Genomic DNA, 25,088 nt, shown 5'->3' on the forward strand with positions numbered 1-25,088 from the left:
GTGAGCTGCAACCATTATATTGCCACACCTGTTGACTCTTTGTTGGGATTTATACTGCCAAAGGAGTAATCTCCCAACTTCACACTTCCAGTGAGGAGCCTCGGCCACCAGCAGCACATACTGAAAATTTGGCCGCGTTAATTTAACAGTTAAAAAAAATCATGAGCCAATGCCCAAATTTCCAAAACGAATCTCAGTGCGCAAGGATCTGTGTTGGAAGTGTAGCTGGAAAATTACTTCTTGTATGACATGCAGCCGCTGGTTTTGGAGAGTGCTATAAATAAAGCAGATATAATGGGAAAGAAAAATTATACTATGCAAATGTATAGAGTATTTGCAAGGTTTCTAACTTAGGGTCTCATACTTAAATTGGTAATGCAGGTAAATGCTAGCATTATTACATATTACTGGTAATAGGCAACAATTCCAGATGCATTTTTTTTCTCCTTTCCACTGTTGTCCCTTCTCTTTCCTGAAGATGCTGATTTGTGCTGGTAAACAGTTCCTTGAGTGTCAGCAGCCCTCCACTACTGCTTTTAAATGGCAATTTTTTGTTTCATGCATGAGCGTAGGAATGTAAGCAGGCAACTCAATCATGGGAGGCATCATAACCAAGTCACAGCCTGTTTTCCCCTGACTTCCATACTTACAGGGCTGATTTACTGACCCTTACCTCCAGGGAACATCTATTACCCCAGGTGCAAAGGTCGTGAAAAAGGGGTGCAGAGCCCTTTCGCTGAGTCTCCACCCATTCTATGTAGTCCCAGGATTTCTGGAGAGGGGCAAAGCTATGCCTGGGCCTGCAGTAGGCATAGGGCCATCACACCAATGCAAATGAGGCAGAAGGAGACAGTAATGGCTTCCCATTGCATTTTCCTAGAGAATCACTCATTAGGCACCCCATGGCACTGTGGCCTGCCCCCAGACCCCCACCAACCAGAGGGTCTACAGAGGCTTGGGGACTGACCAAAGAAAGAATGGTCAGTGATTGGTTTTAATTTCAAATTCCCGACCCAGGACATCTAAAGGTAATTGAGATCTTCTGGCTGCTGATCTCGGAGGCCCGACAATTCCATTTTCTGCCCCTTCTGTAATGCTAGACCCAGACAGAGGACCTGCCTGCTCCTGAGGTTCCTCAGGCTATGTTATTGGCCTGAGACAGGAAATCTTAATGTTTCTGGGCATGGAAGCAACCGTACACTTTGGGTGTGCTGCTCCTGTCCAGTACCGGGGCAGGAAAATCTACCCTATACATTTACAAGCAGGCGTTGATGGATAACAGTCAGAAATGGGAACCGTTTGCTGATTTTCTGCTCCCTAATTCAGGGACACTTAAGGCCAATTGTAGCAAAGTTGCTCAGTCTTTTTTTGCCCATTTTCTCTCCTTTTCTAAAAGTGTTGACTTCAGGTGGGCACAGTTCCATGGGTGCCAGCTGGCCGCTCATACTTGGCATGTTTTCATGTGTGTGGCCAGGCACTGAACATTGCAGGTTCCAGCTGCAATTTTTTAATGCCTTAATACTTTATACCACCCGGCATTGCTCCAGGTTAATTTACTGAGGGACATAACAGCCTGATCATGTACTCACCTGATGTGTACACATTCATCCTTCTAACAGAAGTTACTGGATAGCAATCAACAGCAGGAACGGTGACAAATTTTCCCCTGCCTTGCTCTCGTCAAGGGGTTCTGTGGTCAATTGTAGGATTCTTCAAATATTGGCACATTCCTGTGTATCCCCAGAAAATATTGACACACTCAAGTATCTAATTCAGGGACGCTAAGGTCAACTGTAGCAAAGTTGTTGAGTTGGTAGCACCCTCGCCTCTGAGTCAGAAGGTTGTGGGTTCAGGTCCCACTCCAAAGACTTGAGCACAAAAATCTAGGCTGACACTCCAGTGCAGTGCTGAGGGAGCGCTGCACTGTTGGAGGTGCCGTCTTTTGGATGAGACGTTAAACTGCTCTCTCAAAAGTAAAAGATCCTGTGGCACTATTTCGAAGAAGAGCAGGGGAATTATCCCCGGTGTCCTAGCCAATATTTATGACTCAATCAACATCACTAATACAGATTATCTGGTCATTATCACATTGCTTTTGTGGAAACTTGCTCTGATCAAATTGGCTGCTGCATTTCCTACATTACAACAGTGACTACACTCCAAAAAGTACTTAATTGGCTGTAAAGCGCTTTGGGGCGGGCGTACGGTGGTCGTGAAAGGCGTAATATAAATGCAAGTCTTTCTTTTTCTTTTTCCTGGGAATCCCTTCCCTGACGTCCAAAAGACAATGCCAATTAGTGCTCTCATTAGTATACTACAACAAAGATACCATGCCAGTAGGACAAAAAATATGGAAACCAATCACAGAACAAGAGAAATCTGTTGGCTTGGTGAACACCTTGAGATCTCATCGCTTAACCCCCATGCTTTTAGGGACCCTAGTTTGAAAGTCTTTGGTGTACAATTGTCATTTTAGTGTTGCACTTTTGTAAATGAACAACAACTCAAATTGAAAAGGCTATTCCCCACCATAATCTGTTGAGAATGTTGCCTCTATACCTCATTAACTAATACTGTCAACAAGATATTGCTGATGTATTTAATACGGTAACTGTGTCAATTTTAACAAACTGACATGCTGCGCTGGCAAATTAAGTGATACTTAATAGCTTAGATTTCTGATAGCTATTATTTGTTTTATTTGCATTGCCATCAGTGATCCTAAAATAATTCTGGCATTGCAGAGTTCTTAAGCATTTAGATTTCTTTCTAACTTAGTTAAAGCATTAATGGCCCATTATGATCTAATTGCAGCACGTTTTGACTTCCATTTTGGATAGTCTGTCACTATTGGTAACAGTTTAGTCTTTTTGTAATCATTGTTGTGGCACTATCCTGTTAAAATTTAGCCATTCATTAAGTTCTCCTGCTGTCTATATAACATTTGTTTTAAAATTTCTAAGCATAAATTAACATCCATGTGATAAATGAAAGTTATTAATCAAATAGCAGGCTGAAAGTTAATCCAAGCCTATTTATAAGCTAATTAATTTTCATGTAAGATGGAATTTGTGATATTATAGTTTACGGGGAAAAATGCTCTCAATATGTTATTTGCTATTGTCTCCTAGCCTGCAGTAGCCAGTGTTTGACCTGTGAGTCTAATTCAGCCTGCTTGTCCTGTAATGACCCCACGAAAGTTTTGCTCTTTGGAGAATGTCAGTATGAGGCCTGTGCCCAGCAGTACTACATTGACTACTCTACCGGGACTTGTCGAGGTAAGACAGGCAGACGTTACAGTTTCTCTCCCAGTTTGGAATTTCTTTACTTCATTAGTTTGGTCCATTTTAAAAGTCTGAAAAGACTTATTCTTCAAAAAATGTTAAGTGTTGCGATTATGGATATTTTGATTGTACAAGGAGGTACTTAACTCCACGTTGAGTCTTCTGATGTTGTACTACTGTGAACAGGAGTGATTCAAGAAAAAGACTCTTAATATGGAGCTGCGTGCAGCCATGTATTGTAACACTTCAATAAATTACTCCAATAAAAAAGAGTTGTACACTTGTAAACAATTTGAAAAATGTACTTGAGTACCAAAATGCAATGCTGCGCATTCAAGTGTAAGTTTTGCTATGCGGACAAATTGTTATCAGCTGGGGTTCCAGGCAACTCTCTATCTTTTCAGAATGTCTTCAGGCTTTGTGAACTAGCATTCCTGATTTGCTGGGAGTGCCATGGTGGTTTAGAAAGTAGTCTGCTTATTTTACACAGAGCATAACAGCGGATTGTGGCATTAGGATTATGCAAAATCCCTCCAGTTAAATGCAAGAGAGTGTTACAAAAAAATGAGATTGTTAGCTGCTAAATGTACTGGTATTTAAATGGGAGATAAGCGCTACATTTGATTTAAGAGTAACACTACTAGAAATGGCTTTCTTGGCGAAATTAATTTTGATTTTGACTAGAGTTGCTAATTAGGAAAGATTAAAACAATATATTACTTACAGGTTTGAAGTTAGCTGTGATGGGCCTCAGTGATGAATGTTTCTCAAGAAAATCAGAAATCCATATGTTTCAATAACTCAGAAGATTAGATTGTCTGATTGGTGATTGAGAAATAAATATTTGTATTGACCCTGTAATGGACTTAATGCTGTTCAATGTTAATGAAAACATTCACAGCAGAATTGATCCTTGAGTGTCTAAAACATAATTCCAACTCTGATTTATGGTGTGGAGATGCCGGTGTTGGACTGGGGTGGACAAATGTAAGAAATCACACAACACCAGGTTATAGTCCAACAGCTTTATTTGAAATCACAAGCTTTCGGAGCGCTGCTCCTTCGTCAGGTAAAGTGGAGAGATGCATAAAGACACAGCTTATATAGTCAGAGAATAATGTCAGATGTTTACAGGTAATCTTTCTAACTGCCATTTATCACACCTCGGCAGAGAGATAATCACAGCAATCAAAGGTGTAAATGGTGTCCAAACAGGTTAGTCAGGAAAACATTACATCAAAGAACAATGAGGTGGGGTCACAAGGGGTCAAATGTTGCAGATGCTGGGATCTGTATGAAAAACAAAAAAACAGACAAAAAACATTTTTTTTGCTGGAAATCACAGCAGGTCCGGCCGCATCTGTGTAGAGAGAACAAGCTAACAACGACTCGAGTCTGGATGACCCTGCATCAGGTGGGGTTACATGTAGCGTGACATGAACCCAAGATCTCGGTTGAGGCCGTCCTCATGGGTGCGGAACTTGGCTATCAGTTTCTGCTCGATGATTTTGCGTTGTCGTGTGTCTCGAAGGCCGCCTTGGAGAATGCTTACCCGAAGATCGGAAGCTGAATGTGCTTGACTGCTGAAGTGTTCCCCGACTGGGAGGGAACACTCCTGCCTGGCGATTGTTGCGCGGTGTCCGTTCATCCGTTGTCGCAGTGTCTGCATGGTCTCGCCGATGTACCATGCTCCGGGGCATCCTTTTCTGCAACGTATGAGGTAGACAACGTTGGCCGAGTCACATGAGTATGTACCATGTACCTGGTGGGTGGTGTCCTCACGTGTGATGATGGTATCTGTGTTGATGATCTGGCATGTCTTGCAGAGGTTGCTGTGGCAGGGTTGTGTGGTGTCGTGGTCGCTGTTCTCCTGAAAGCTGGGTAATTTGCTGCGAACGATGGTCTGTTTGAGGTTAGGCGGCTGTTTGAAGGCGAGTAGTGGAGGCGTGGGGATGGCCTTAGTGAGGTGTTCGTCGTCATCGATGACATGTTGAAGGCTGCGAAGAACATGGCGTAGTTTCTCCGCTCCGGGGAAGTACTGGACGACGAAGGGTACTCTGTTGGTTGTGTCCCGTGTTTGTCTTCTGAGGAGGTCTATGCGATTTTTCGCTGTGGCCCGTCGGAACTGTCGATTGACGAGTCGAGCGTCATATCCCGTTCTTACAAGGGCGTCTTTCAGCGTCTGTAGGTGTCCATCGCGTTCCTCCTCGTCTGAGCAGATCCTGTGTATTCGCAGGGCTTGTCCATAGGGGATGGCTTCTTTAACATGGTTAGGGTGGAAGCTAGAGAAGTGGAGCATCGTGAGGTTGTCCGTGGGCTTGCGGTAGAGTGAAGCGCTGAGGTGTCCGTCTTTGATGGAGATTTGTGTGTCCAAGAATGAAACCGATTCTGAGGAGTAGTCCATGGTGAGTTTGATGGTGGGATGGAACTTGTTGATGTTATCGTGTAGTCTTTTCAGTGATTCTTCGCCGTGGGTCCATAGGAAGAAAATGTCGTCGATGTATCTGGTGTATAGCATTGGTTGGAGGTCCTATGCAGCGAAGAAGTCTTGCTCGAACTTGTGCATGAAGATGTTGGCGTATTGGGGTGCGAATTTGGTCCCCGTGGCTGTTCCGTGTGTTTGGGTAAAGAACTGGTTGTCGAAGGTGAAGACATTGTGGTCAAGGATGAAGCGGATGAGTTGTAGGATGGCGTCTGGAGATTGGCTGTTGTTGGTGTTGAGTACTGAGGCTGTCGCAGCGATGCCGTCATCGTGGGGGATACTGGTGTAGAGTGCCGAGACGTCCATCGTGGCGAGGAGTGTTCCTGGTTCGACTGGTCCGTGGGTGCTGAGTTTCTGTAAGAAGTCTGTAGTGTCACGGCAGAAGCTGGGGGTTCCCTGTACGATGGGTTTCAGGATGCCCTCGACGTATCCAGAGAGGTTCTCACACAGGGTTCCGTTGCCTGATACGATAGGACGTCCGGGTGTGTTGGCTTTGTGTATCTTTGGGAGGCAGTAGAAGTCTCCCATGCGGGGAGTACGTGGGATGAGAGCGCGTAGGATGCTTTGAAGGTCTGGATTAAAGGTCTTGATCAGTCTGTTGAGTTGACGGGTGTGTTCTTTGGTCGGATCTGCGGGTAACTGTCTGTAGTGTTCCTGGTTGTCCAGTTGTCGGTATGCTTCTTTGCAATAGTCTGTTCTGTTCTGTATGACGATGGCTCCTCCTTTTTGGTCAGGAAAACATTACATCAAAGAACAACCTGTTTGGACACCATTTACACCTTTGATTGCTGTGATTATCTCTCTGCCGAGGTGTGATAAATGGCAGTTAGAAAGATTACCTGTAAACATCTGACATTATTCTCTTGACTATATAAGCTGTGTTTTTATGCATCTCTCCACTTCACCTGATGAAGGAGCAGCGCTCCGAAAGCTTGTGATTTCAAATAAAGCTGTTGGACTATAACCTGGTGTTGTGTGACTTCTTACATTTAACTCTGATTTACACAGCGATGCACAGTGATTTTATTTTGGTGATTATGTGTGCACTGCGTCTTATCATTGCTGTTTGGTGACTTGACTCAGAACATATGGTCGTATTCATTAATTATTTATTGTTTGGTTGCATTTTTGCCTCCAATGTCTTCATTATTGATCTTTTCCTTTTATTTGTGCACACTTTCACAAATCCAAAGTAGTACAGAATCTCAAGCTGGAATTTGCCCACCATTTTCAGACTGGAGATATGTCCATAGCTTAGACCAAAACTCATAATGGAAACGGCAGATGAAGGAAGCTGCATCTAAAGTGAACTGATGTCTCCAGACTTTTCCGTCATATTCTCAAGTTTCCACTGCATGCAGGCAGTAACTTCAGCCACGTTGATTTATCCATCTTATGCTGCGCACTTGAACCAGCTTGGATAATAATGTTTTAAATGAATCCTTGGCTTTGCTTCAAATATCATGCTCACTTATTCCACCACTTTTACCAACTGCTCAACAGCAGCTTATATTATCTTAAAAATTAATTGGATAGAGTGCATGACTCATTTTAAATCTTTCATGCTGGTATCAGACTTGCATGAAGATTCACCCCTCGGGCTAATGGGTTTCATACCCACTTTGTCACAGATATGAGGGCCATTTTGAAAATGCACTCTCCTGGTAGCCAAAGCTTCCCTCCAGGAGTGTGATTTTAGTACGGTCAGTTTGATGGTGTCAGTTTAACGGTAGGAGCAGTCTGACACTATACTGAGTGAGGATGAATTTCCACAGGGGTTCTCACATTGGACCTCTGTAACTTTGGTGGAAGATCCTTGGAAACCCTGGGAAAACAGCCTGAGCAGCGTTTCGCCATTCGCCGACGTTACCGCGGACAAGCGGGAAAACCCTGATGGAAATTCACCCTCCACTTTTTGTTTAGCAGTTTCCTCCCCTTCACCCTTATTTCTTTTTTGAAAGCAGTGACTTAGTATGTGGCAGTGGGTGCTAACAACCACCAGTACCATGTCAAAGTGCTCGTTTTTCAGGTGTGTGTCTTGATCGGCTTTGTGATGGGGTGGGGTGGGGACATCGTTGTCAAGTCCAGTGGTGTACTCCCTCGATATATCTATACATGCCCATTTTCTAACAATGTTATTGGACAGAAATAAGGAACAGGAACCCTGGCTGATTTTTTTCCCCTCTCAGGCCAATTGTAGCACCTCTACTGCTACTGCAGCTGAGATCAACTGACTCCATAGAGATCAACAATTGAACCTGGGACCTGTACGGTCTGTATGGCTGAGTGTGACACAGCAGTGCAATTATCCATTGAGCCATTTGTCAGCCATGAATGAATATTTGACACCTCCTTTCAGAGCTGAGTTGAAGTTACTGTGGTGCTATGCGTCTTAATGGTATGTTGGCCTTCTTAGCGAGAGGATTCGAGTACAGGAGCAAGGATGTCTTGCTGCAGTTGTACAGGGCCTTGGTGAGACCACATCTTGAGTATTGTGTGCAGTTTTGGTCGTCTTATCTGAGGATGAGGAAGGATGTTCTTGCCATGGAGGGAGTGCAGCGAAGATTCACCAGACTGATACCTGGAATGGCAGGAATGACATATGAAGAGAGATTGGGTCGGTTGGGCTTATATTCGCTGGAGTTTAGAAGAATGAGAGGGGATCTCATTGAAAGTTACAAAATTCTAACAGGACTAGATAGCAGGAAGGATGTTCCCGATGGCAGGGGAGTCCAGAACCAGGGGTCACAGTCTAAAGGGGTAAGCCATTTAGGACAGAGATGAGGAGGAATTTCTTCACCCAGAGAGTGATGAACCTGTCGAATTCTCTACCACAAAAGGCAGTTGAGGCCAATTCATTAAATATATTCAAGAATGAGTTAGATATATTTCTTAAGGCTAAAGGGATCAAGGGATATGGGGAGAAAGCAGGGACAGGGTACTGAATTTGGATGATCAGCCATGATCTCATTAAATGGCGGAGCAGGCTCGAGGGGCCGAATGGTCTACCCCTTCCCCCAACTTCTATGTTTCTATGTTAATTGCCAGCGTAGTTGGATTTCAACAGCCTTCCTTTCTGAAGTGTATGTAAACACTGCAGACCTTGGACTGATACCTTGAGTAGTCAGTCTGGGTGTTTCTGCAAGCAGGGTAAAAGATAAATTCACCCAAAATATGCTGGTTGTGGAACCATCTCTGATAGTTGTTTTAATTACAGCCCTATTATATTGCAAAACTACTGCACAAAGTGGGCCTTCAGTATTGGCTTACCGTCCTGACACTGTGGAAACCACTGCTTACATATTGCAGGGTGTTTCTACAGCAATTGGAAGGGCCGTTACCAGTTTTTTTTCTAATTTGATTTATGGTTTTGCTAAAAGCTACCATACATTCCCCATTGGCTGGCTTGTGAGGGCAAATTTATTTTTCTGGCATATCCAGGCAAGCTGAGCAACTTAGCCACACTGGCAGCCAGAAAACATATCTGCCTCTGCCATCGATGACAGTACCTATGTTGTCATCAAGGATGGCACCCACTCTTGCGTAGGCCTCTGACCCTTCAGAAACAACAGAAACGTTTATTCCTCTCGTTCTTTTCATTAAATATTTGATGTCAGTCTGCTATCTTTAAAGAAAATAACGACACTCTTTATTTTGATAGAGTGTGACTGGAGCTGCAATGCTTGTAATGGGCCCCTCAAAACTGACTGCCTGCAGTGCATGGATGGTTACACCTTGCAAGAGGGCTCCTGCGTAGAGCAGTGTGCAGCAGGCTTCTACGATGCAGGAGAAGAATGCATACGTGAGTCTGCATTACAGTTTCTACAGTATGTTACCTGCAAATGTATGAAAGGACAGGAGTAGAAAAGACTGTTCCCCAAAAACATGTTACTTATCCTTTTGTAAACAAATGCCAGTACTGATTTACCAGTTTATGTAGGTGGCAGTCATATGCCATTGAGAATCAGATCCTCAAAATCGCTTGTCTTTAACCATGGTTGGCAAATAAAATTGGTTATCAACGCACAAGATGTATTCATTCATAAACAGAAGTTAAGTGTTCTACAGTTATAGTCTGAAAATCTATCATTTGTGGAATATTTTAATTTTCATAGCTCTTATGTAGCTCTGACAGAAAGTTCATCTTCCACTAACGTGGAGTACGTAGGATTCAATGAATAGAAATGTTTTCATTCCCACAAAATGTGCACCCCATCCCACACACAACTTTTAACTTTGTAGATATCTGACCAGAGAAAATGATTTTTTCAAAATTGTGCATTTTCTGCAGTCTTTATGAAGATATAAATCGTAAATATTCATCTGAGGTACTGATTAGTGAATATTCATCTTATAGGAAATCAAGGCATATCCTCATATACAATGGATTTAGCAGTGTATTCTGCTTCCCGTTAACGTTTCCAAAACATGTTCACTATTCCACTTGTCATCAACATTTGTGAAGAGATTTTTAAAAACTTTGTACTCAGGAAGTGGAACCACATTTATTTTAACTTTAATAAATACCGTTTTAATTGTGCATTCTGCAGGATGTAATGAACGCTGTTTGAAGTGTAGCAGACCCGGTGTGTGTAGCCAATGCGAGACACCTTACCTCCTGTTAGAAACACAGTGTGTTCATGACTGTGGGAAAAAATATTACTCCAATCACAGTCAGCAAAAATGCATAGGTAAGATTTAATGGCTGTTTCTATGAAGAAAACAGGTAATACTTATTCTACGCAAAGTCTGTTCACATATTTGCAGTGATATATGTGAAAGTATAGTTATAGCTCCTGTGGCATCTCAGTTTGTAACTCTGTAGTCCAGGCGTAGATATGAAGGTTGGCTCCTGGTTGTGTTGGTTAGGTAATCTCACCTGGGATTCTACAAATAGCCTCAGCACTCTTGCAGGCAAGGGAGAGGAAATATCAGAGGGATGAGTGGGTGTTGAGTGGCCGTGTAATCATATCCCTCTCATACATCAGTGCCTTCAGGAGCTAATTATTTTGTGCTTGAATAAGTACATTCCTGCAGAGATGTTGATTAACTGGTAATTATTTTATAGATGAATACAATTGTCTTACTACAGCAAAGCAAGCAGTAGATCAAGTTGGTACTTTGTGATCATGGCTAGATCCAAGAGCTGGACACTATGGCTTGGTGCATAGAATAATAGGATAATAATGTAATTTTCTTGTACTGTACTGTACAGTATTTTCTATATAGTAGTATAATATTCAATAATTTGCTCTTCCCAAGTCATTGATGAATAACTTACAGGTTGACCTAATGTTTGCTCCAATAGCCCCCGCTGACTTCACACCTGACACAGCTGATTTATTTAGCCTTGCGTGTTTCTGATCACCTTGACACTATTGTTCATTTATTGCTGCAGGTCTCCTCAGTTTCAGCATTTTCACTTGTTATATCTTTCCCTCTAACTTGTAGCTTGTTCCGCTGGGTGTTTAGAATGTGACAGCGTCCTGCAGTGCACGCTGTGTGACAGCACCAGCTTCCTGAAGAATGAGCTTTGCGTTTCTGATTGTGGTCCAGGTTACTATGGTAATGTGCGCAAGAGAGTATGTGAAGGTAAGAAACTGTAGAAATAAGGGCTGACTCCCCAACGGTGGGGGAAATGCTGCTGCGATCCCTGCGCTCTTGCGTGCTCCCATTTAAGTAAGGTGGCCTCCCAACCCCCGCCAGGTACACTTAAATAATTCCCATAGGTTCAGTGGATTTTCTGGGTATGCAGGGAATGTTATGGCAACAAGTAGGTAGGGAACGAAGAGTGCAGCAGCTCTTGAAGGGCTGTTGCACTTAAAGTAGTGTTGTTTAATTTTGTATGGAGCTGACTGTTGTAGCCTGACTTGCTGGCGGAACTTGTATCTACCTCCAACTTCACGACAGCCATTGGCAAGGCTGAATAGAAAGCCCATGCTGAACAGAATGTTGGAGCGGAGGCTGGCAGTTGGAGGCCTGACCAAAACACAGTCCTGTATTTCAAAAATTCAGCAACAAGCTGCAGCAAAATCTATTGTACAAGCAATAATGCAGAAACATCAGTACATCCAAAACAAAAACTGCAGCAAAAACCTAGCTTCTATGAACCACTTGGTTCCAGTTTTTAAAATAGACACTCCGCAGCAAAGAGCATGAAAGCCCAGAAACACCTGCAAGGAAACATTTGTTGTGGGATCTATTAACACGTATTTTAATAATTTTCGACGGCCTATCGAGGTCTGTGCATGCTGCCAGCATGGCCTCAAAAATCAGGAGTGTGACGACTCTTGTGCTCGGGCCTACCTGCCCGATTCCACTCTGCTCATACAGTGGATGCGAAGGGACACTCCCCAAGTGTGACTTGGGGAATCGGCCTTATAACGCTTGCCTTGTTTCTTAAGTTTGTTAGTAGTTTTCACACCATAAGGTCACATAACTAGAGAAAGATAACTAGACCAGATAATCTGTTTTCATTCAAGTCATTGATTCCAAGGAAAGATTTAGAACTGCAGTACTGATTACAGATACAGTAGACAAAATACAAGAGAATCAAGCAGGGATTTGATCAAGGAAGCCAGGTATTGATTAGATCTTTTGCCTGAGACATCAGGTTGAGAACTATCTCAGTTTCAGATACTATCAGTGCATTGTACCGTTGAGTACAAGGCTGCATTTTATAAACAAAGAACAGGTTTGTAAATAACTATGTGATTAACTGGGTAGTAATTGAAGATTGGCTGCAGCATCAATTTCCCTCAGGCACAGCTTACAAAATAATAAAGTTAGATGCCTTATGGATAAATATCATTTGTGTTTGGTTTGTCTGCAAGGCTCCATCGTGGAATCCATGGAATCTGTGTGTGAAGTAAGTCACACAAATGGTAGCCTGAGTGGAAAGTGGAACTAAACAAATAAACTTGCATTTATATAGCGCCTTTCACACCTCAGGACGTCCCAAAGTGCTTTACAGCCAATGAAATACTTTGGAGTGTAGTCACTGTTGTAATGTAGGAAACATGACAGCCGATTTGTGCACAGCAAGCTCCCACAAACAGCAATGTGATAATGAGCAGATAATCTGTTTTAGTGATGTTGGTTGAGGGATAAATGTTGGCCAAGATACTGAGGAGAACTCTCCTGCTTTTCTTCAAAATAATGCCGTGGGATAGTTTACGTCCACCTGAGAGGGCAGACGGGCCCTCTACACTTCCATCCCCCACCAGGATGGCCTGAGGGCGCTCCGCTTCTTCCTTGAACAGAGGCCCAACCAGACCCCATCCACCACCACCCTCCACCGCCTGGCTGAACTTGTTCTCACATTGAACAACTTCTCCTTTGACTCCACTCATTTCCTCCAAATCAAAGGTGTTGCTATGGGTACCCGCATGGGTCCTAGCTATGCCTGCCTTTTCGTGGGATATGTGGAACACTCTTTGTTCCAGTTCTACTCGGGTTCCCTCCCTCGCCTCTTCTTCCAGTACATTGATGACTGTATCGGTGCCGTCTCCTACTCTCGCCCTGAACTAGAAAATTTCATTCACTTTGTTTCCAATTTCCACCCTTCCCTCAACTTCACATGGTCCATCTCCGACTCTTCCCTTCCCTTCCTCGACTTCTCAGTCACCATCTCTGGGGATAGGTTATTGACAAACATTCACTACAAGCCCACTGACTCCCACAGCTACCTAGACTACACTTCCTCCCACCCCGCCTCCTGTAAGGACTCAATTCCATTCTCCCAGTTTCTCCGTCTCCACCGCACCTGCTCCAACGATGCCACCTTCCATACCAGTGCTTCCAACATGTCTTCCTTTTTCCTCAACAGAGGATTCCCCTCTACTGTGGTTGACACGGCCCTTGACCGTGTCCATTCTATCTCCTGCACTTCTGCCCTCACCCCTGCCCCACCCTCCCGGAACCACGATAGAGTTCCCCTTGTCCTCACCATTCACCCCACCAGCCTCCACATTCAATGGATCATCCTCCGCCATTCCTGCCACCTCCAACGTGATCCCACCACCAAACGCATCTTCCCCTCACCTCCCCTTTCAGCATTCCGTAGGGACCGCTCCCTCCGCGACACCCTAGCCCACTCCTCTACCAACCCCAGTACCCCTTCCCCTTCGCCCGGCACCTTCCCGTGCAAGCACAGGAGATGCAACACATGCCCTTATACCTCCCCCCTTCCCACTGTCCAGGGCCCCAAACACCCCTTCCAGATGAAACAGCGATTTACTTGTACTTCTTGCAATTTAGTATACTGTATTCGTTGCTCACGATGTGGTCTCCTCTACACTGGGGAGACCAAACGCAGATTGGGTGACCACTTTGCGGAAGACCTCCGTTCAGTCCATATGGGGGACCCCGAGCTCCCGGTGGCCTGTCACTTTAATTCACCGCTCCATTCCCACTCAGACCTCGCCGTCTTTGGCCTCTTGCATTGTTCCATGGAAGCTCAGCTTAAGCTCGAGGAACAGCACCTCATCTTTCGATTAGGCACTCTACAGCCCTCTGGACTCAGCATAGAGTTCAACAATTTCAGATCATAACCTTGGCCCCTATCACATATATATATATATATATTTTTTTTTATCCACACTTTTTGTTTGGCCCTTTTTTCTTCCCTCCCACATGGCAGCTGTCCTTCATTCTGCCAGCGCAATTCACACTTCATCTAGAGCCATCCTTTGTTCCTTACCCTGTCCCATTACCACCTCCTCTCGCCTTGAACGTCTCTCAATGTCTCTTAATCTCTCCTGCTTTCTGTCCTATCACTGACCTTCCCTTTTGTTCTTTCATCCCCTCCCCCTTTTCTCAGCCCCTAAACTTGCTTTCCATTTCCTGCTTTTTTCCAGTTCTGCCGAAAGGTCATCGACCTGAAACGTTAACTCTGTTTCTCTCTCCACGGATGCTGCCTGGCCTGCTGAGTTTTTCCAGCGTTTTCTGTTGTTACCTCGGTTTAACATCTTATCTGAAAGATGGCACCTCCAACAGTGCAGTACACATGCAGTACTGCACTGGAGTGTCAGCCTAGATTTGGTGCTCAAGTCCCTGAAGTGGAACTTGAACCAACAACCATCTGACTCAGAGTGGCAAGTGGGACTAGCTGTTATGATGCAAGTTTAAAGTTAAGCAATTTTAAACAATGTAGCATGTATAAGTTAGTGGGAGTTTGCCATGTCAGAGATAGTTTTGGCACAAGATGAAACTGCTAAATTGGTTGCTGCTGTTGCAAACCCCTCTGATGCATGAATGCCTTGGAATCCATTATTGGTATCACATCTGTGGGCTACTTCACAATATTTAGTTTTGTTTTTAATAAAGTAAACATAAATTAAATTAAAAATTTAAAGAAAGTATAGTCATTGGTTTTTCACCCCTGAGAACTGGGTTTAAATGCAGTCCAGACTGATGGGATAAAAGCCTTCTCGGTTTGCTAACTGCAAGGGTCCTATTTAAAATGAGTTTGAGCTGTCTGAATTTAGTTCCAGCTCCGACTGGGCAGGGGCCTTCAGCACAAAACCTCTCCTAATGAGGTACTGATTAGTAATGTTACTTAGATGGGCCTGAGGTTGGCTGGTGTGGGAAATAGAAAACAAATGTCATACGAGATAATTGTTGGCCTGCTCTTCTGGGGTTGGGGCTGAGGCACTTTGTTCGAGTAGAATGGAGGGAATTTTGCTCTGCATCTGGTTCCATCGAGCCCTCTCCCTACAAAATGGCCATTCATTGGGCCTTCCTCTACTGCCTCAGGATTTACCACTACCCCTCTCCCGGTGGTCCCTGGGGTCAATGGTGCCAGCGACGGAAGGCAAGGAAATTAGCCGGGTTGCCTGCTCTCACCTACCTGCCACCCATCACATGTGGCAGGGTGGTGAATGGGTGGCTAGCAACCTTCACCGCTGAGGCCAGGGGAGAAAATTCCAGGTCAGGACAGGAATGAGGCGGGAGTCCTCTCTGCCCGATGTGTCTTGATTTTCGTCCTCTATTCTACCCAATTTTGAGCTGGTATAGCGAAGCAAAATCCAGCTCTAACACTTTGGCCTCGATTTTCATTGAGCCATGGAGGCGGGCTTGGAGGCGTGCGGGGGGGGCTTAAAATCGCAAAAGCTGGTGGGCGGGACCACCCCCCCCACCCCACCGCCTGGTTCCCGACTCCGAGCAATTTTACCTCAGTCGTGTCTGATGGTTCCGACTCCGTCCCGCATCCAACAGGCGGGACTGGTCGTTAAGGCCCTTAACAACCACTAAATGGCCTCTATAATCCTATTTTGAAAGGCCCTTGCGAATTTAACCCTTTTCCCACTTGAAACACGCCTGGTGGGAAACACGAATGTGAAACCTGGCGGGAGCGCTATTGGATTGCTGACTATCAACTGCAGGTCAACCATTAAAGAGGAGATTTGATCAGCCATCATTTGCAGGTGGCAGGACTTAGTGGTCTCAGGCCTGGGGCAACTTTTAGAAGGCTTAACCACACCTGTGGAAGGTTGGAGCCTCACACCCATCTCTAGTGTGACCTCCTGGGAAACCCCTCTCGCCACCTTCACTCAGCACTTCCTCAATGGAGGCATATACCAGAAGCATGGGAGCCATTTATTTCCTTCCCATCTGGGCATTAGAGAAGCTTGAGCACCAGCCGCGGCACCAGCAGAACCAGGAACAACAGCAGCACCAGCGACAGCAGCAGCAGCAGGAGCGCCAGGCTGCTGCTCACCCACCTGAGGCTGCACAGGCCAGAAGGGGCCAGCGCCTGGAAGCCCGTCGGCGCAGGAGATACCCACCAAACAGGGTCTACAGATGCAGGGTCAGCTACCTCAACATGTCTGAGCAGCAGTGCCAAAGGCAGCTCCGACTTTCGCGAGAGGTAGTGACTGACATCTGCGCAATGCTACAACAAGACCTGCTGCCCAGAGGACCAGGTGGACAAGCATTACCAGTAGCCATCAAAGTCACCACCGCACTCAACTTTTTTGCCTCAGGTTCATTCCAGGGATCAGCGGCATCTCCCAGGTGGCCGCACACACTTGCATCACGCAGGTAACCGATGCCCTCTTTGCCCTCGCACACAATCACATCCATTTCACCAAGGATCGAGCAAGTGTCACGGTGCGAGCGGTTGGATTAGCTCATCTGGCAGGCTTTCCAAGGGTGCAGGGCATCGTTGACTGCACACCTGTGGCCCTTAGAGCACACCATCGCAATCCAGGTATTTTTGTCAACCGCAAGGGCTTCCACTCCCTCAACGTTCAGCTGGTGTGTGACCACAAGAAGGAAATTTTGCATGTTTGTGATATGCACCCTGGCAGTTGCCATGACTCCTTCATACTGCGCCGGTCTAGTGTGCCTCCGCTATTCAGTCCGCCAGACCAACTTAACGGGTGGCTACTTGGAGACAAGGGCTATCCCCTGAGGACGTGGCTAATGACACCGTCGAGGCCAGCCAATGAAGCAGAGGAGCGCTACAACTCCAGCCACATTTCCAGCAGATCCATTTTCTAGCAAACCATTGGTTTGCTGAAGATGCGCTTCAGATGCCTGGATAGATCAGGTGGAGCCCTGCAGTACTCAGCAGCCAGGGTCACCAGAATCGTCATGGTTTGCTGTGCACTTCACAACATGACACAGCATCATGGCTTGTAGATTCCTGAGGAACAAATGGCTCCTCACATATCCTCCTCAGATGAGGAGGAGGAGAAGGAGTGCGAAAACGAACATCCTGCAGAAGCCCATCAACCAGCGGCAGCATTACGCGAGAACATTGCTGCCCGGGATGCAAGGAACGCACTCATCCTGGCCAGATTTGCTTAGCCTAGTCAATCAAACACTTTTGCCTTGTTGCTTCTTACCAGAGCTTTGACAATGGCCAAGAACCAGAGAATTCCTTGCACTCTGACCACCATACAGACAGTTGCAAGTATTCCTAAGGCCTCAATGTGGAAATCCCAATAGCGAAATGACAGACGCAACAACTGCAACATTTGCCATCAGAATTTTTATGTTCAATAACGACGTGATGGTATTTTTACAATAAACACAAAATTGCACCCAAGTGACTACCCTTGTGACTATTTGTGCAGAATTTTCCTCTTACGCGTGCTCCTACGTGGTGCCTCCCCTGTGGCTTCAGCAGATGTGGAGGCCACTTGCTCACTTTCCTGCTGCTCCTGTCTCGACACCTTTGGCGGGCGTCCTCTGGGGTTGCAAGCCTGTGAGGGCTCGTTAACAGTCTGCTGCTCCTGCGGCTGTGCAGGGGTTGAGACATCTACCTCACTTGGGTGTGGACTTCGGTGGGGCTCTGACCGTGGGCTCTGCAGTGGCATGGAAGTGTGAGCGCTTGGAGAGGAGCCCCCACTTCCTTGAGGTCTGCCACCAACCTCCCTCTCATGGGTCAGGTCCCCCTCAGCGCCTGCAAGTGGCTGGAGAGCACCTTGCTGCACATCAGGGGGGCCATGGGGACCCGTATCTGCAATTGCAGTCCTACTCAGAAGGACTTCCATGAAGGTCTGGTTTCTCTGTTCAATAGATGCCCATCGCTCCTCAAGAGATGTCATTCTATTCTGAACAATGACCATGTTTTCCATACCCTGGCGACTAAGCTCCTCCATGGCCGCACGGGGCAGCACGGTGGCATAGTGGTTAGCACTGTTGCCTCACAGCGCCAGGGACCCGGGTTCGAATCCAGCCTCGGGCGACTGCCTGTGTGGAGTTTGCACATTCTCCCCGTGTTTGCGTGGGTTTTCTCCGGGTGCTCCGGTTTCCTCCCACAGTCCAAAGATGTGCGGGTTAGGTTGATTGGCTATGATAAATTGACCCTTAGTGTTAGGGGGATTAAATACATGGGGTTACAGGGATAGGGTGGGATATGTGTTGGTGTAGGGGTTACGGGGATCGGGTGGGATATGTGTCGGTGCAGGCTCGATGGGCTGAAATGGCCTCTATCTGCACTGTGGGGTTTCTGTGATTCTGTGATGGCCGTAGCCATCCTCTCCTCTACGGTAGCCAGCCTTACCACGGACATAGCAATCCTTTCCACGGAGGTAGCCATCCTTCCATGGTGATGCGTTCATGCGCCAATGACTCCACAAAGGCTCTGCTCATGGTCGCTATGGACTTCTCCATTCGCTCCACACTCACAGCGACCCTAGAGACAAAACCTGCCAGAGACTCCTGCATCTGTGCCTGGAGTTCCATCACCTCTGATCTTATGGATGGACCCAGAGGCAGAGGGTTGACATGCTGCTGAGCCAAGCTGGCAGAGTCCTGCACCCTCTGACTAGGACTCTCCACTGCTGTCCCTGTCTCCACAATCTGTTGATGCTCACTTGTGAGCTGTGTGAGCTGTGATACACCAGGTGACAACACTACTCTATGTCCCGAAAGTCCTACCGAGGTGTGAGTGTTTACGCTGGTGCTGGGTGCGCTGAATGCTGCTGACGCTGCACCCGCAGAGGCTGCAGCGTCCTCTGAGGAGTCTGGCTGCTCAGCCTCTTCTTCCTGGCTAGGGGGGACGGATGCTTGTGATGGTCCTGTGGGGGAGTAAAGGAAAGAGTCAGAGATGTGATGCAAAGGCTACATGCACATAGCTTTTTGCAGATGCTCACAAGTCCATCTGTTACAGCTTCACAATCATTATCAGCGACTCATGCAATGTCAAAGAGAGAGATGGGAAACTTTTCTGTCACCAGCTTGCTGTGTTGCACCCGTCTGTCCGTCCCCCACGTGCGAATCATCCTCTATTCCCATAATTTCCAGGTTGGCCTCCTCCCAGGGAGTCAGGTGGGCTATTGAGGCTGTCCCTCCTCCTGTCCTGGCTCGCTCTCTTTTGTTGTGAGCTCTCTTTTCCTGCAATGAGGGAGACAAGTGGAGGTTGAGTGAGAATGAAGGAGTGAGTGTAGAGATTGCATTGCATAGATACTTAGAGGGAGACAAAGATGGAGTGAGGTTGCAAGTCCAAGGGGCCTCCCTGTGTGTTGTCAGTTGTGTTCAAAGCATCAGAGTGATAGGGAGTGTGAGGGCTGCATGGTCGAATAGTTATGTGAATGTGAGCATAGAGAGAGAGGGAATGGGTAAGGGTGCATGGATGTCAGTGTCAAGTGGGATGTGGAGGAAGCGATTGCTAAAGCTGAGTGCTAGTGAGGAAAGGCAATGGGGATCAGATTGAGGGTGATGGGAAATTCATACTCACTTTTCCAGTGCGCTGAAGGTCATGAAATCTTTTCCTGCACTGTATCCAGGTTCTGCGGGTGACTCCCAAGGAGTTGACCTCCTCAGCCACCTGCACCCACACTACCTTGGTCTGAGTGGGAGGCCTCTTCCTCCCTGCTGAAGGGAAGAGCACCTCCCTGTTGGCCCTAGCCCCATCCACTAATGCCTGCAGTGCCACCTCGTCAAAGCGAGGAGCTGATCTGGCCCTCCCGCTTGTCATATTTGCTGCATCTCCCTCACACTGCACAGTCAAGAAGCTTGGCAGTCTGCAGAAGAAACAAGGCTTGCTGTGGACCTTAAAGGCAGCAGCAATGATGATGTCATCGGAGGGGACTTTCAGTCATGAAAAACCCATTTGCAAAGGCTTCCCACACGTTGGAAATCAATTGGCCAATTAAGTTAAAATTGCATCAATCTCCCACATCCATTTAGATTCGTGTGGGAAATACGAAATTCGGATAACACGACACCATCCCGCACCTGATATAAAATCCAGCCCTTTGAGTGAACCAGTCCATCCTCAAACAAACTTAATGAATATTTTTATCTTTACAGTTAATGTTTATGCACCTGTCCTTCACACGAGCAGCTCTGTACTTGTGGAAATTGGTGGGAGCCAGGCACTGAGCACTTCCTTTATGAGCTTATATGATGCTGACACACCCATTGAAAATCTCATTCTCCATATTGTCAACCCTCCTGAAAATGGAAAACTAATTAAAATGGAAAAAGAGAAGGCATTCCATCTTCAGAAAGGAGACACATTCACCGCCCGAGAGCTGAGGGAGCACAACATCCGCTTTATTCATGACAAAGAAAAATCAAGGTAAATGTTTTTGCAGAAGCAGACCTCTTCAATGTTCACTGCATATTCTGACCTTCTGACACTGACATTATTAAGTTATTAATATCAGTGTACGCTATTGATAACAAAACACTTCCTCATAGGAACTGCTTTTATGTAGCAATTTTTAAACTTCCATTAATCGAATTTAAAAACTATAACTCATGCAACTATATACAGTGTGATTTAAATTTGCATGCTCAATCTAATTACACTGACTGTCTTTGAAATAGAAATGAGGTGCATTAAAAAATAATATCAGGAGAAGTATTTGCATGATAATCAATTTTATAGGGGTCTTGTATTGCAGTATTAATAATGTATTTAAGACTAGAAAACACTATATGATGCATAATTATAAATGAGGACAGAAGTTTGCAGGTCAGGAAGACAATGTTAGTCAAAACCGAGTTTGTGAGCTCTCTTCTGATGATACAGTAAGTGCAAATCGGCAAATCCAATAAAAGAAAGCAGTTTCATTTTAAAGAATAATGCTAGTCAGCAATATTGACAACCTTTCCTCAAAGATAAACCCTGTCCCTGCTCACTCAGCATCCCAATTGCGCTAACATTTGAGGATTAAGCTCCTGACAAGAGATAGATTCTTATTCCAATCGCTGTCACAGTATAGACTTGACTGCTGACAATGGGCAAGGTTCAGCACTTTGTCTAAGCAGTTAGATGGAATCCTTCATGCACAGCTGAACTGAATCCGCGACATTAAACCACACAAAGTGAGCACCTGACCCGCAACTGTTCACTGAACACTGGTCATAATGTTCACGATGAATCCACATTACCACTACTGCTAGCTAAACACAGGGCGACACTACCCTGCAGCTTTGGTGTATTCACTGAACATTGGTCATAAAATCAGCAGTGGTTGGAATGTTGAGAGATGCTCAGTAGCCATTTCTGAACCAAAATAATTAAATATTAATTTCACAGTTATTAAACATCTCAATATACCACCCACTTTTTATTCTGAATTAGCAAAGAGTGATTCAGATGGCTCATGAATTATAAACGAATGCTTTTATTCAATGTATACTGCGGTCCTGAAATTTCGCTGAGGCTCTCCCAATCTCCTGTTGTAACTCAAACAGGAAACTAGCAGAACCCCAAAAAAGACAACGGACACATGGCGAAACTCAAGTCTCCCGTGTTTCCCACTTTTTAGTGGAGATTCCACTGGAGTTATGATGGGAAACTTAGAAAATAATAATAGGATTGGGCAGAGTCAACACGGATTTATGAAAGGGAAATCGTGTTTGACAAATCTGTTAGAGTTTTTTGAGGTTGTAACTAGCAGAAAAGATAAGGGGGAACCAGTGGATGTGGTGTATTTGGATTTTCAGAAGGCATTCGATAAGGTGCCACACAAGAGGTTATTAAACAAAATTAGGTCTTATGGGATTGGGGGTAATATACTAGTATGGATTGAGGATTGGTTAACGGATAGAAAACAGAGAGTAGGAATAAACAGGTCATTTTCGAGTTGGAAGGCTGTAACTAGTGGGGTACCGCAAGGATCAGTGCTTGGGCCTCAGCTATTCACAATCTATATCAATGATTTGGGTGAGGGGACCAAATGTAATATATCCAAGTTTGCTGATAATGCAAACCTGGGTGGGAATGTAAGTTGTGAGGAGGATGCAAGGAGGCTTCAAGGGGATATAGACAGGCTAAGTGAGTGTGCAAGAACATGGTAAATGAAATATAATGTGGTGAAATGTGAAGTTATCCACTTTGGTAGGAAAAATAGAAAAGCAGATTATTTTTTAAATGGTGAGAGATTGGGAAATGTTGGTGTTCAGAGGGACCTGGGTGTCCTTGTACACGAATCACTGAAAGTTAACATGCAGGTACAGCAAGCAATTAAGAGAGCAAATGGTATGTTGGCCTTTATTACAAGAGGATTTGGAGTATAAGAGTAACAATGTCTTACTGCAATTATATAGGGCCCTGGTGAGACCACACCTGGAGTATTGTGTACAGTTTTGGTCTCCTTACCTAAGGAAGAATATACTTGCCATAGAGGGAGTGCAACGCAGGTTCACCAGCCTGATTCCTAGGATGGGGGGATTGTCCTATGAGTAGACTAGGCCTATATTCTCTGTAGTTTAGAAGAATGAGAGGTGATCTCATTGAAACATACAAAATTCTTACAGGGCTTGACAGGGTAGATGCAGGGAGGATGTTTCCCCTGGCTGGGGAGTTTAGAACCAGGGGTCACAGTCTCAGAATAAGGCGTCGGCCATTTAGGACTGAGATGAGGAGAAATTTCTTCACTCAGAGGGTGGTGAATCTTTGGAATTCTCTACCCCAGAGGGCTGTGGAGGCTCAATCGTTGAGTATATTCAAGGCAGAGATCGATAGATTTTTGAATATTAAGGGAATCAGGGGATATGGGGATAGTTCAGTAATGTGGAGATGAGGTAGAAGATCAGCCATGATTTTATTGAATGGCGGAGTAGGCTCGAGAGGCCAAATGGCCTGCTCCTGCTCCTATTTCTTATGTTCATATGAAACCAAGAGATCTCCTATGGAATTTCAAGGCCTTTGTTCCAAAATTTGTCCTATCATTTAGGAATACTGACTTAGTGCAAACCATGATATTTCTTGTAGCGATTTGCATTTTTTAACAGTTGCACGGTTAGGAGATGAAATTGTGTTGTATGACATTAGCATATGAATGTTTTGATGCATTTATATGCCACTATTGCTAATTTCTGTGCATTGGACTCTATATATTGCAAATTAAATTGTTCCTCTGTACTAACTTGCTTCCCGCCCAGTTGCATGCTCTACTTTTCAGCTTGCTTTCAGAAGACCAATAGCAGTGTTCACTTAAGAGGCTGTTGAGAATATTATTTTCATGGATTGTCAAACTATTGAACCGATTTCAAAATCTTGCCATTTAGAACCTTGTGCACATTGTTAACATATGAAATGTGTATTATTTAACAATCAAATCCCAACTATATTTGTAAATATACAGCAGAACATGGTTACGTGAAAGAATCAGAATTGACAGCATTTGTCCAACGTATTACCAGAGCTTATGGGTAAAAGTTCTTCAGTGTTGGAGAACACACCAAAGGTGATGGTGATTCCAGTCAGACTGAGAATACAGGGACCATTTCTGAACTAAAATGATTAAATATTAGCCTCATCTAGCAAACACTTTGAGTAACGGGTCTATTTTGTGGTTCTTTGAATTGCTCCCATTCTACTATTCGTTATTAGAAGTTCACAGAAATCATGTTTATTTTGTAGCTGTCATATAGTGGGAGCCATTTGTGTATTTTGAAAGTTGCAGAGCACAATTAAACCTCAAAGGTCAAATCTTCCGATGTTCTGTGAGTTTATAAGGTCAGCTAAGTATAGTCTGTAAAAGTTCACAACATTAAAAATAACTGATCATTTCCTGTTGCTGTGATATTTTGTTTTGTCTTTTGTTTTTGCCAGGAAGGGTCAGTTTACCCTGAAAGCCAGTGACCACCAACTATTCTCCCTTCCAGAAACAATTAATATTCAAGCTCTTTCATTCAAGGTACTAACTGAAATTAAATATTTCCTGCTTATACTTTCAAAGCTTTGGGTATCAGATCTTTCTTCTACTGAAGAAGCAGAGGTTCCTTGCAGTAAAGTAAATTAAAGGACAACAATGCCCAGATTTTAAGCTGAATGGATCATTTTTCACTCTCCTCACAGAGGCATTGTTGAATCAGCCTTTCACCTATTATAATCTCGAGCAATCTCCTCCCAGAACTGGATTCTAGCTTTTGAGAAGGTCAAGCCATTTTATGATCTTAATGAAGAGGAAATTTATACCTAAGAACAAGGAACTTCCCATTGTGAGCACTTCCTGTCTGTGAATAAAGGGTACCAGACCAGTAATGGTGCATACCCTACTTTTGTCTGAAGGAATAAAATACAAGCAACAAAGTTTGAGTGTTTAATAAGAGCTAGCTCAGTGTTCTGAAAACATGTACCCATCTGTACACCAGTACCCGTTAACTCCCTAAACTGGAAGTGTTTGCAATGGGAACTTCTTGCCTTCTGTTATATTGCTATCTTGACAAATAAAGAATCATCATGGTATTAGCAGGTATTTGTTTAAAAAAATACATCCTGCGTTTAGTTTTGGGTGCTTGTTTTGCTGCAGGTCGAGTCGTGATATGGTGAGACATTGAGTTGCTGAGGCTGTTGTGCTGAGAAACTTTGCATCTCACGTATAGCAAGGCGGCTTTCACAGTACAAA

The 25,088-nt window shown here is 44.8% G+C and overlaps 1 protein-coding gene across 1 annotated transcript in view; it reads left to right on the forward strand.

The window, feature by feature from the left end:
• Nucleotides 1-25,088, forward strand: part of fras1 (Fraser extracellular matrix complex subunit 1) — a 747,542-nt gene that overhangs the window by 427,570 nt on the left and 294,884 nt on the right. The window contains exons 23-28 of the mRNA XM_085963231.1: nt 3,132-3,278; nt 9,428-9,568; nt 10,317-10,457; nt 11,218-11,358; nt 20,533-20,803; nt 24,293-24,377. Coding sequence (XP_085819357.1) covers nt 3,132-3,278; nt 9,428-9,568; nt 10,317-10,457; nt 11,218-11,358; nt 20,533-20,803; nt 24,293-24,377 — 926 coding nt within the window. The remainder of the gene's footprint in view (nt 1-3,131; nt 3,279-9,427; nt 9,569-10,316; nt 10,458-11,217; nt 11,359-20,532; nt 20,804-24,292; nt 24,378-25,088) is intronic.

The sequence above is a fragment of the Somniosus microcephalus genome, chromosome 2 (genome assembly GCF_052327205.1).
Source record: "Somniosus microcephalus isolate GS21.2 chromosome 2, FLI_Smic_1.0, whole genome shotgun sequence".
In the NCBI taxonomy this organism is placed as follows: Eukaryota; Metazoa; Chordata; class Chondrichthyes; order Squaliformes; family Somniosidae; genus Somniosus; species Somniosus microcephalus.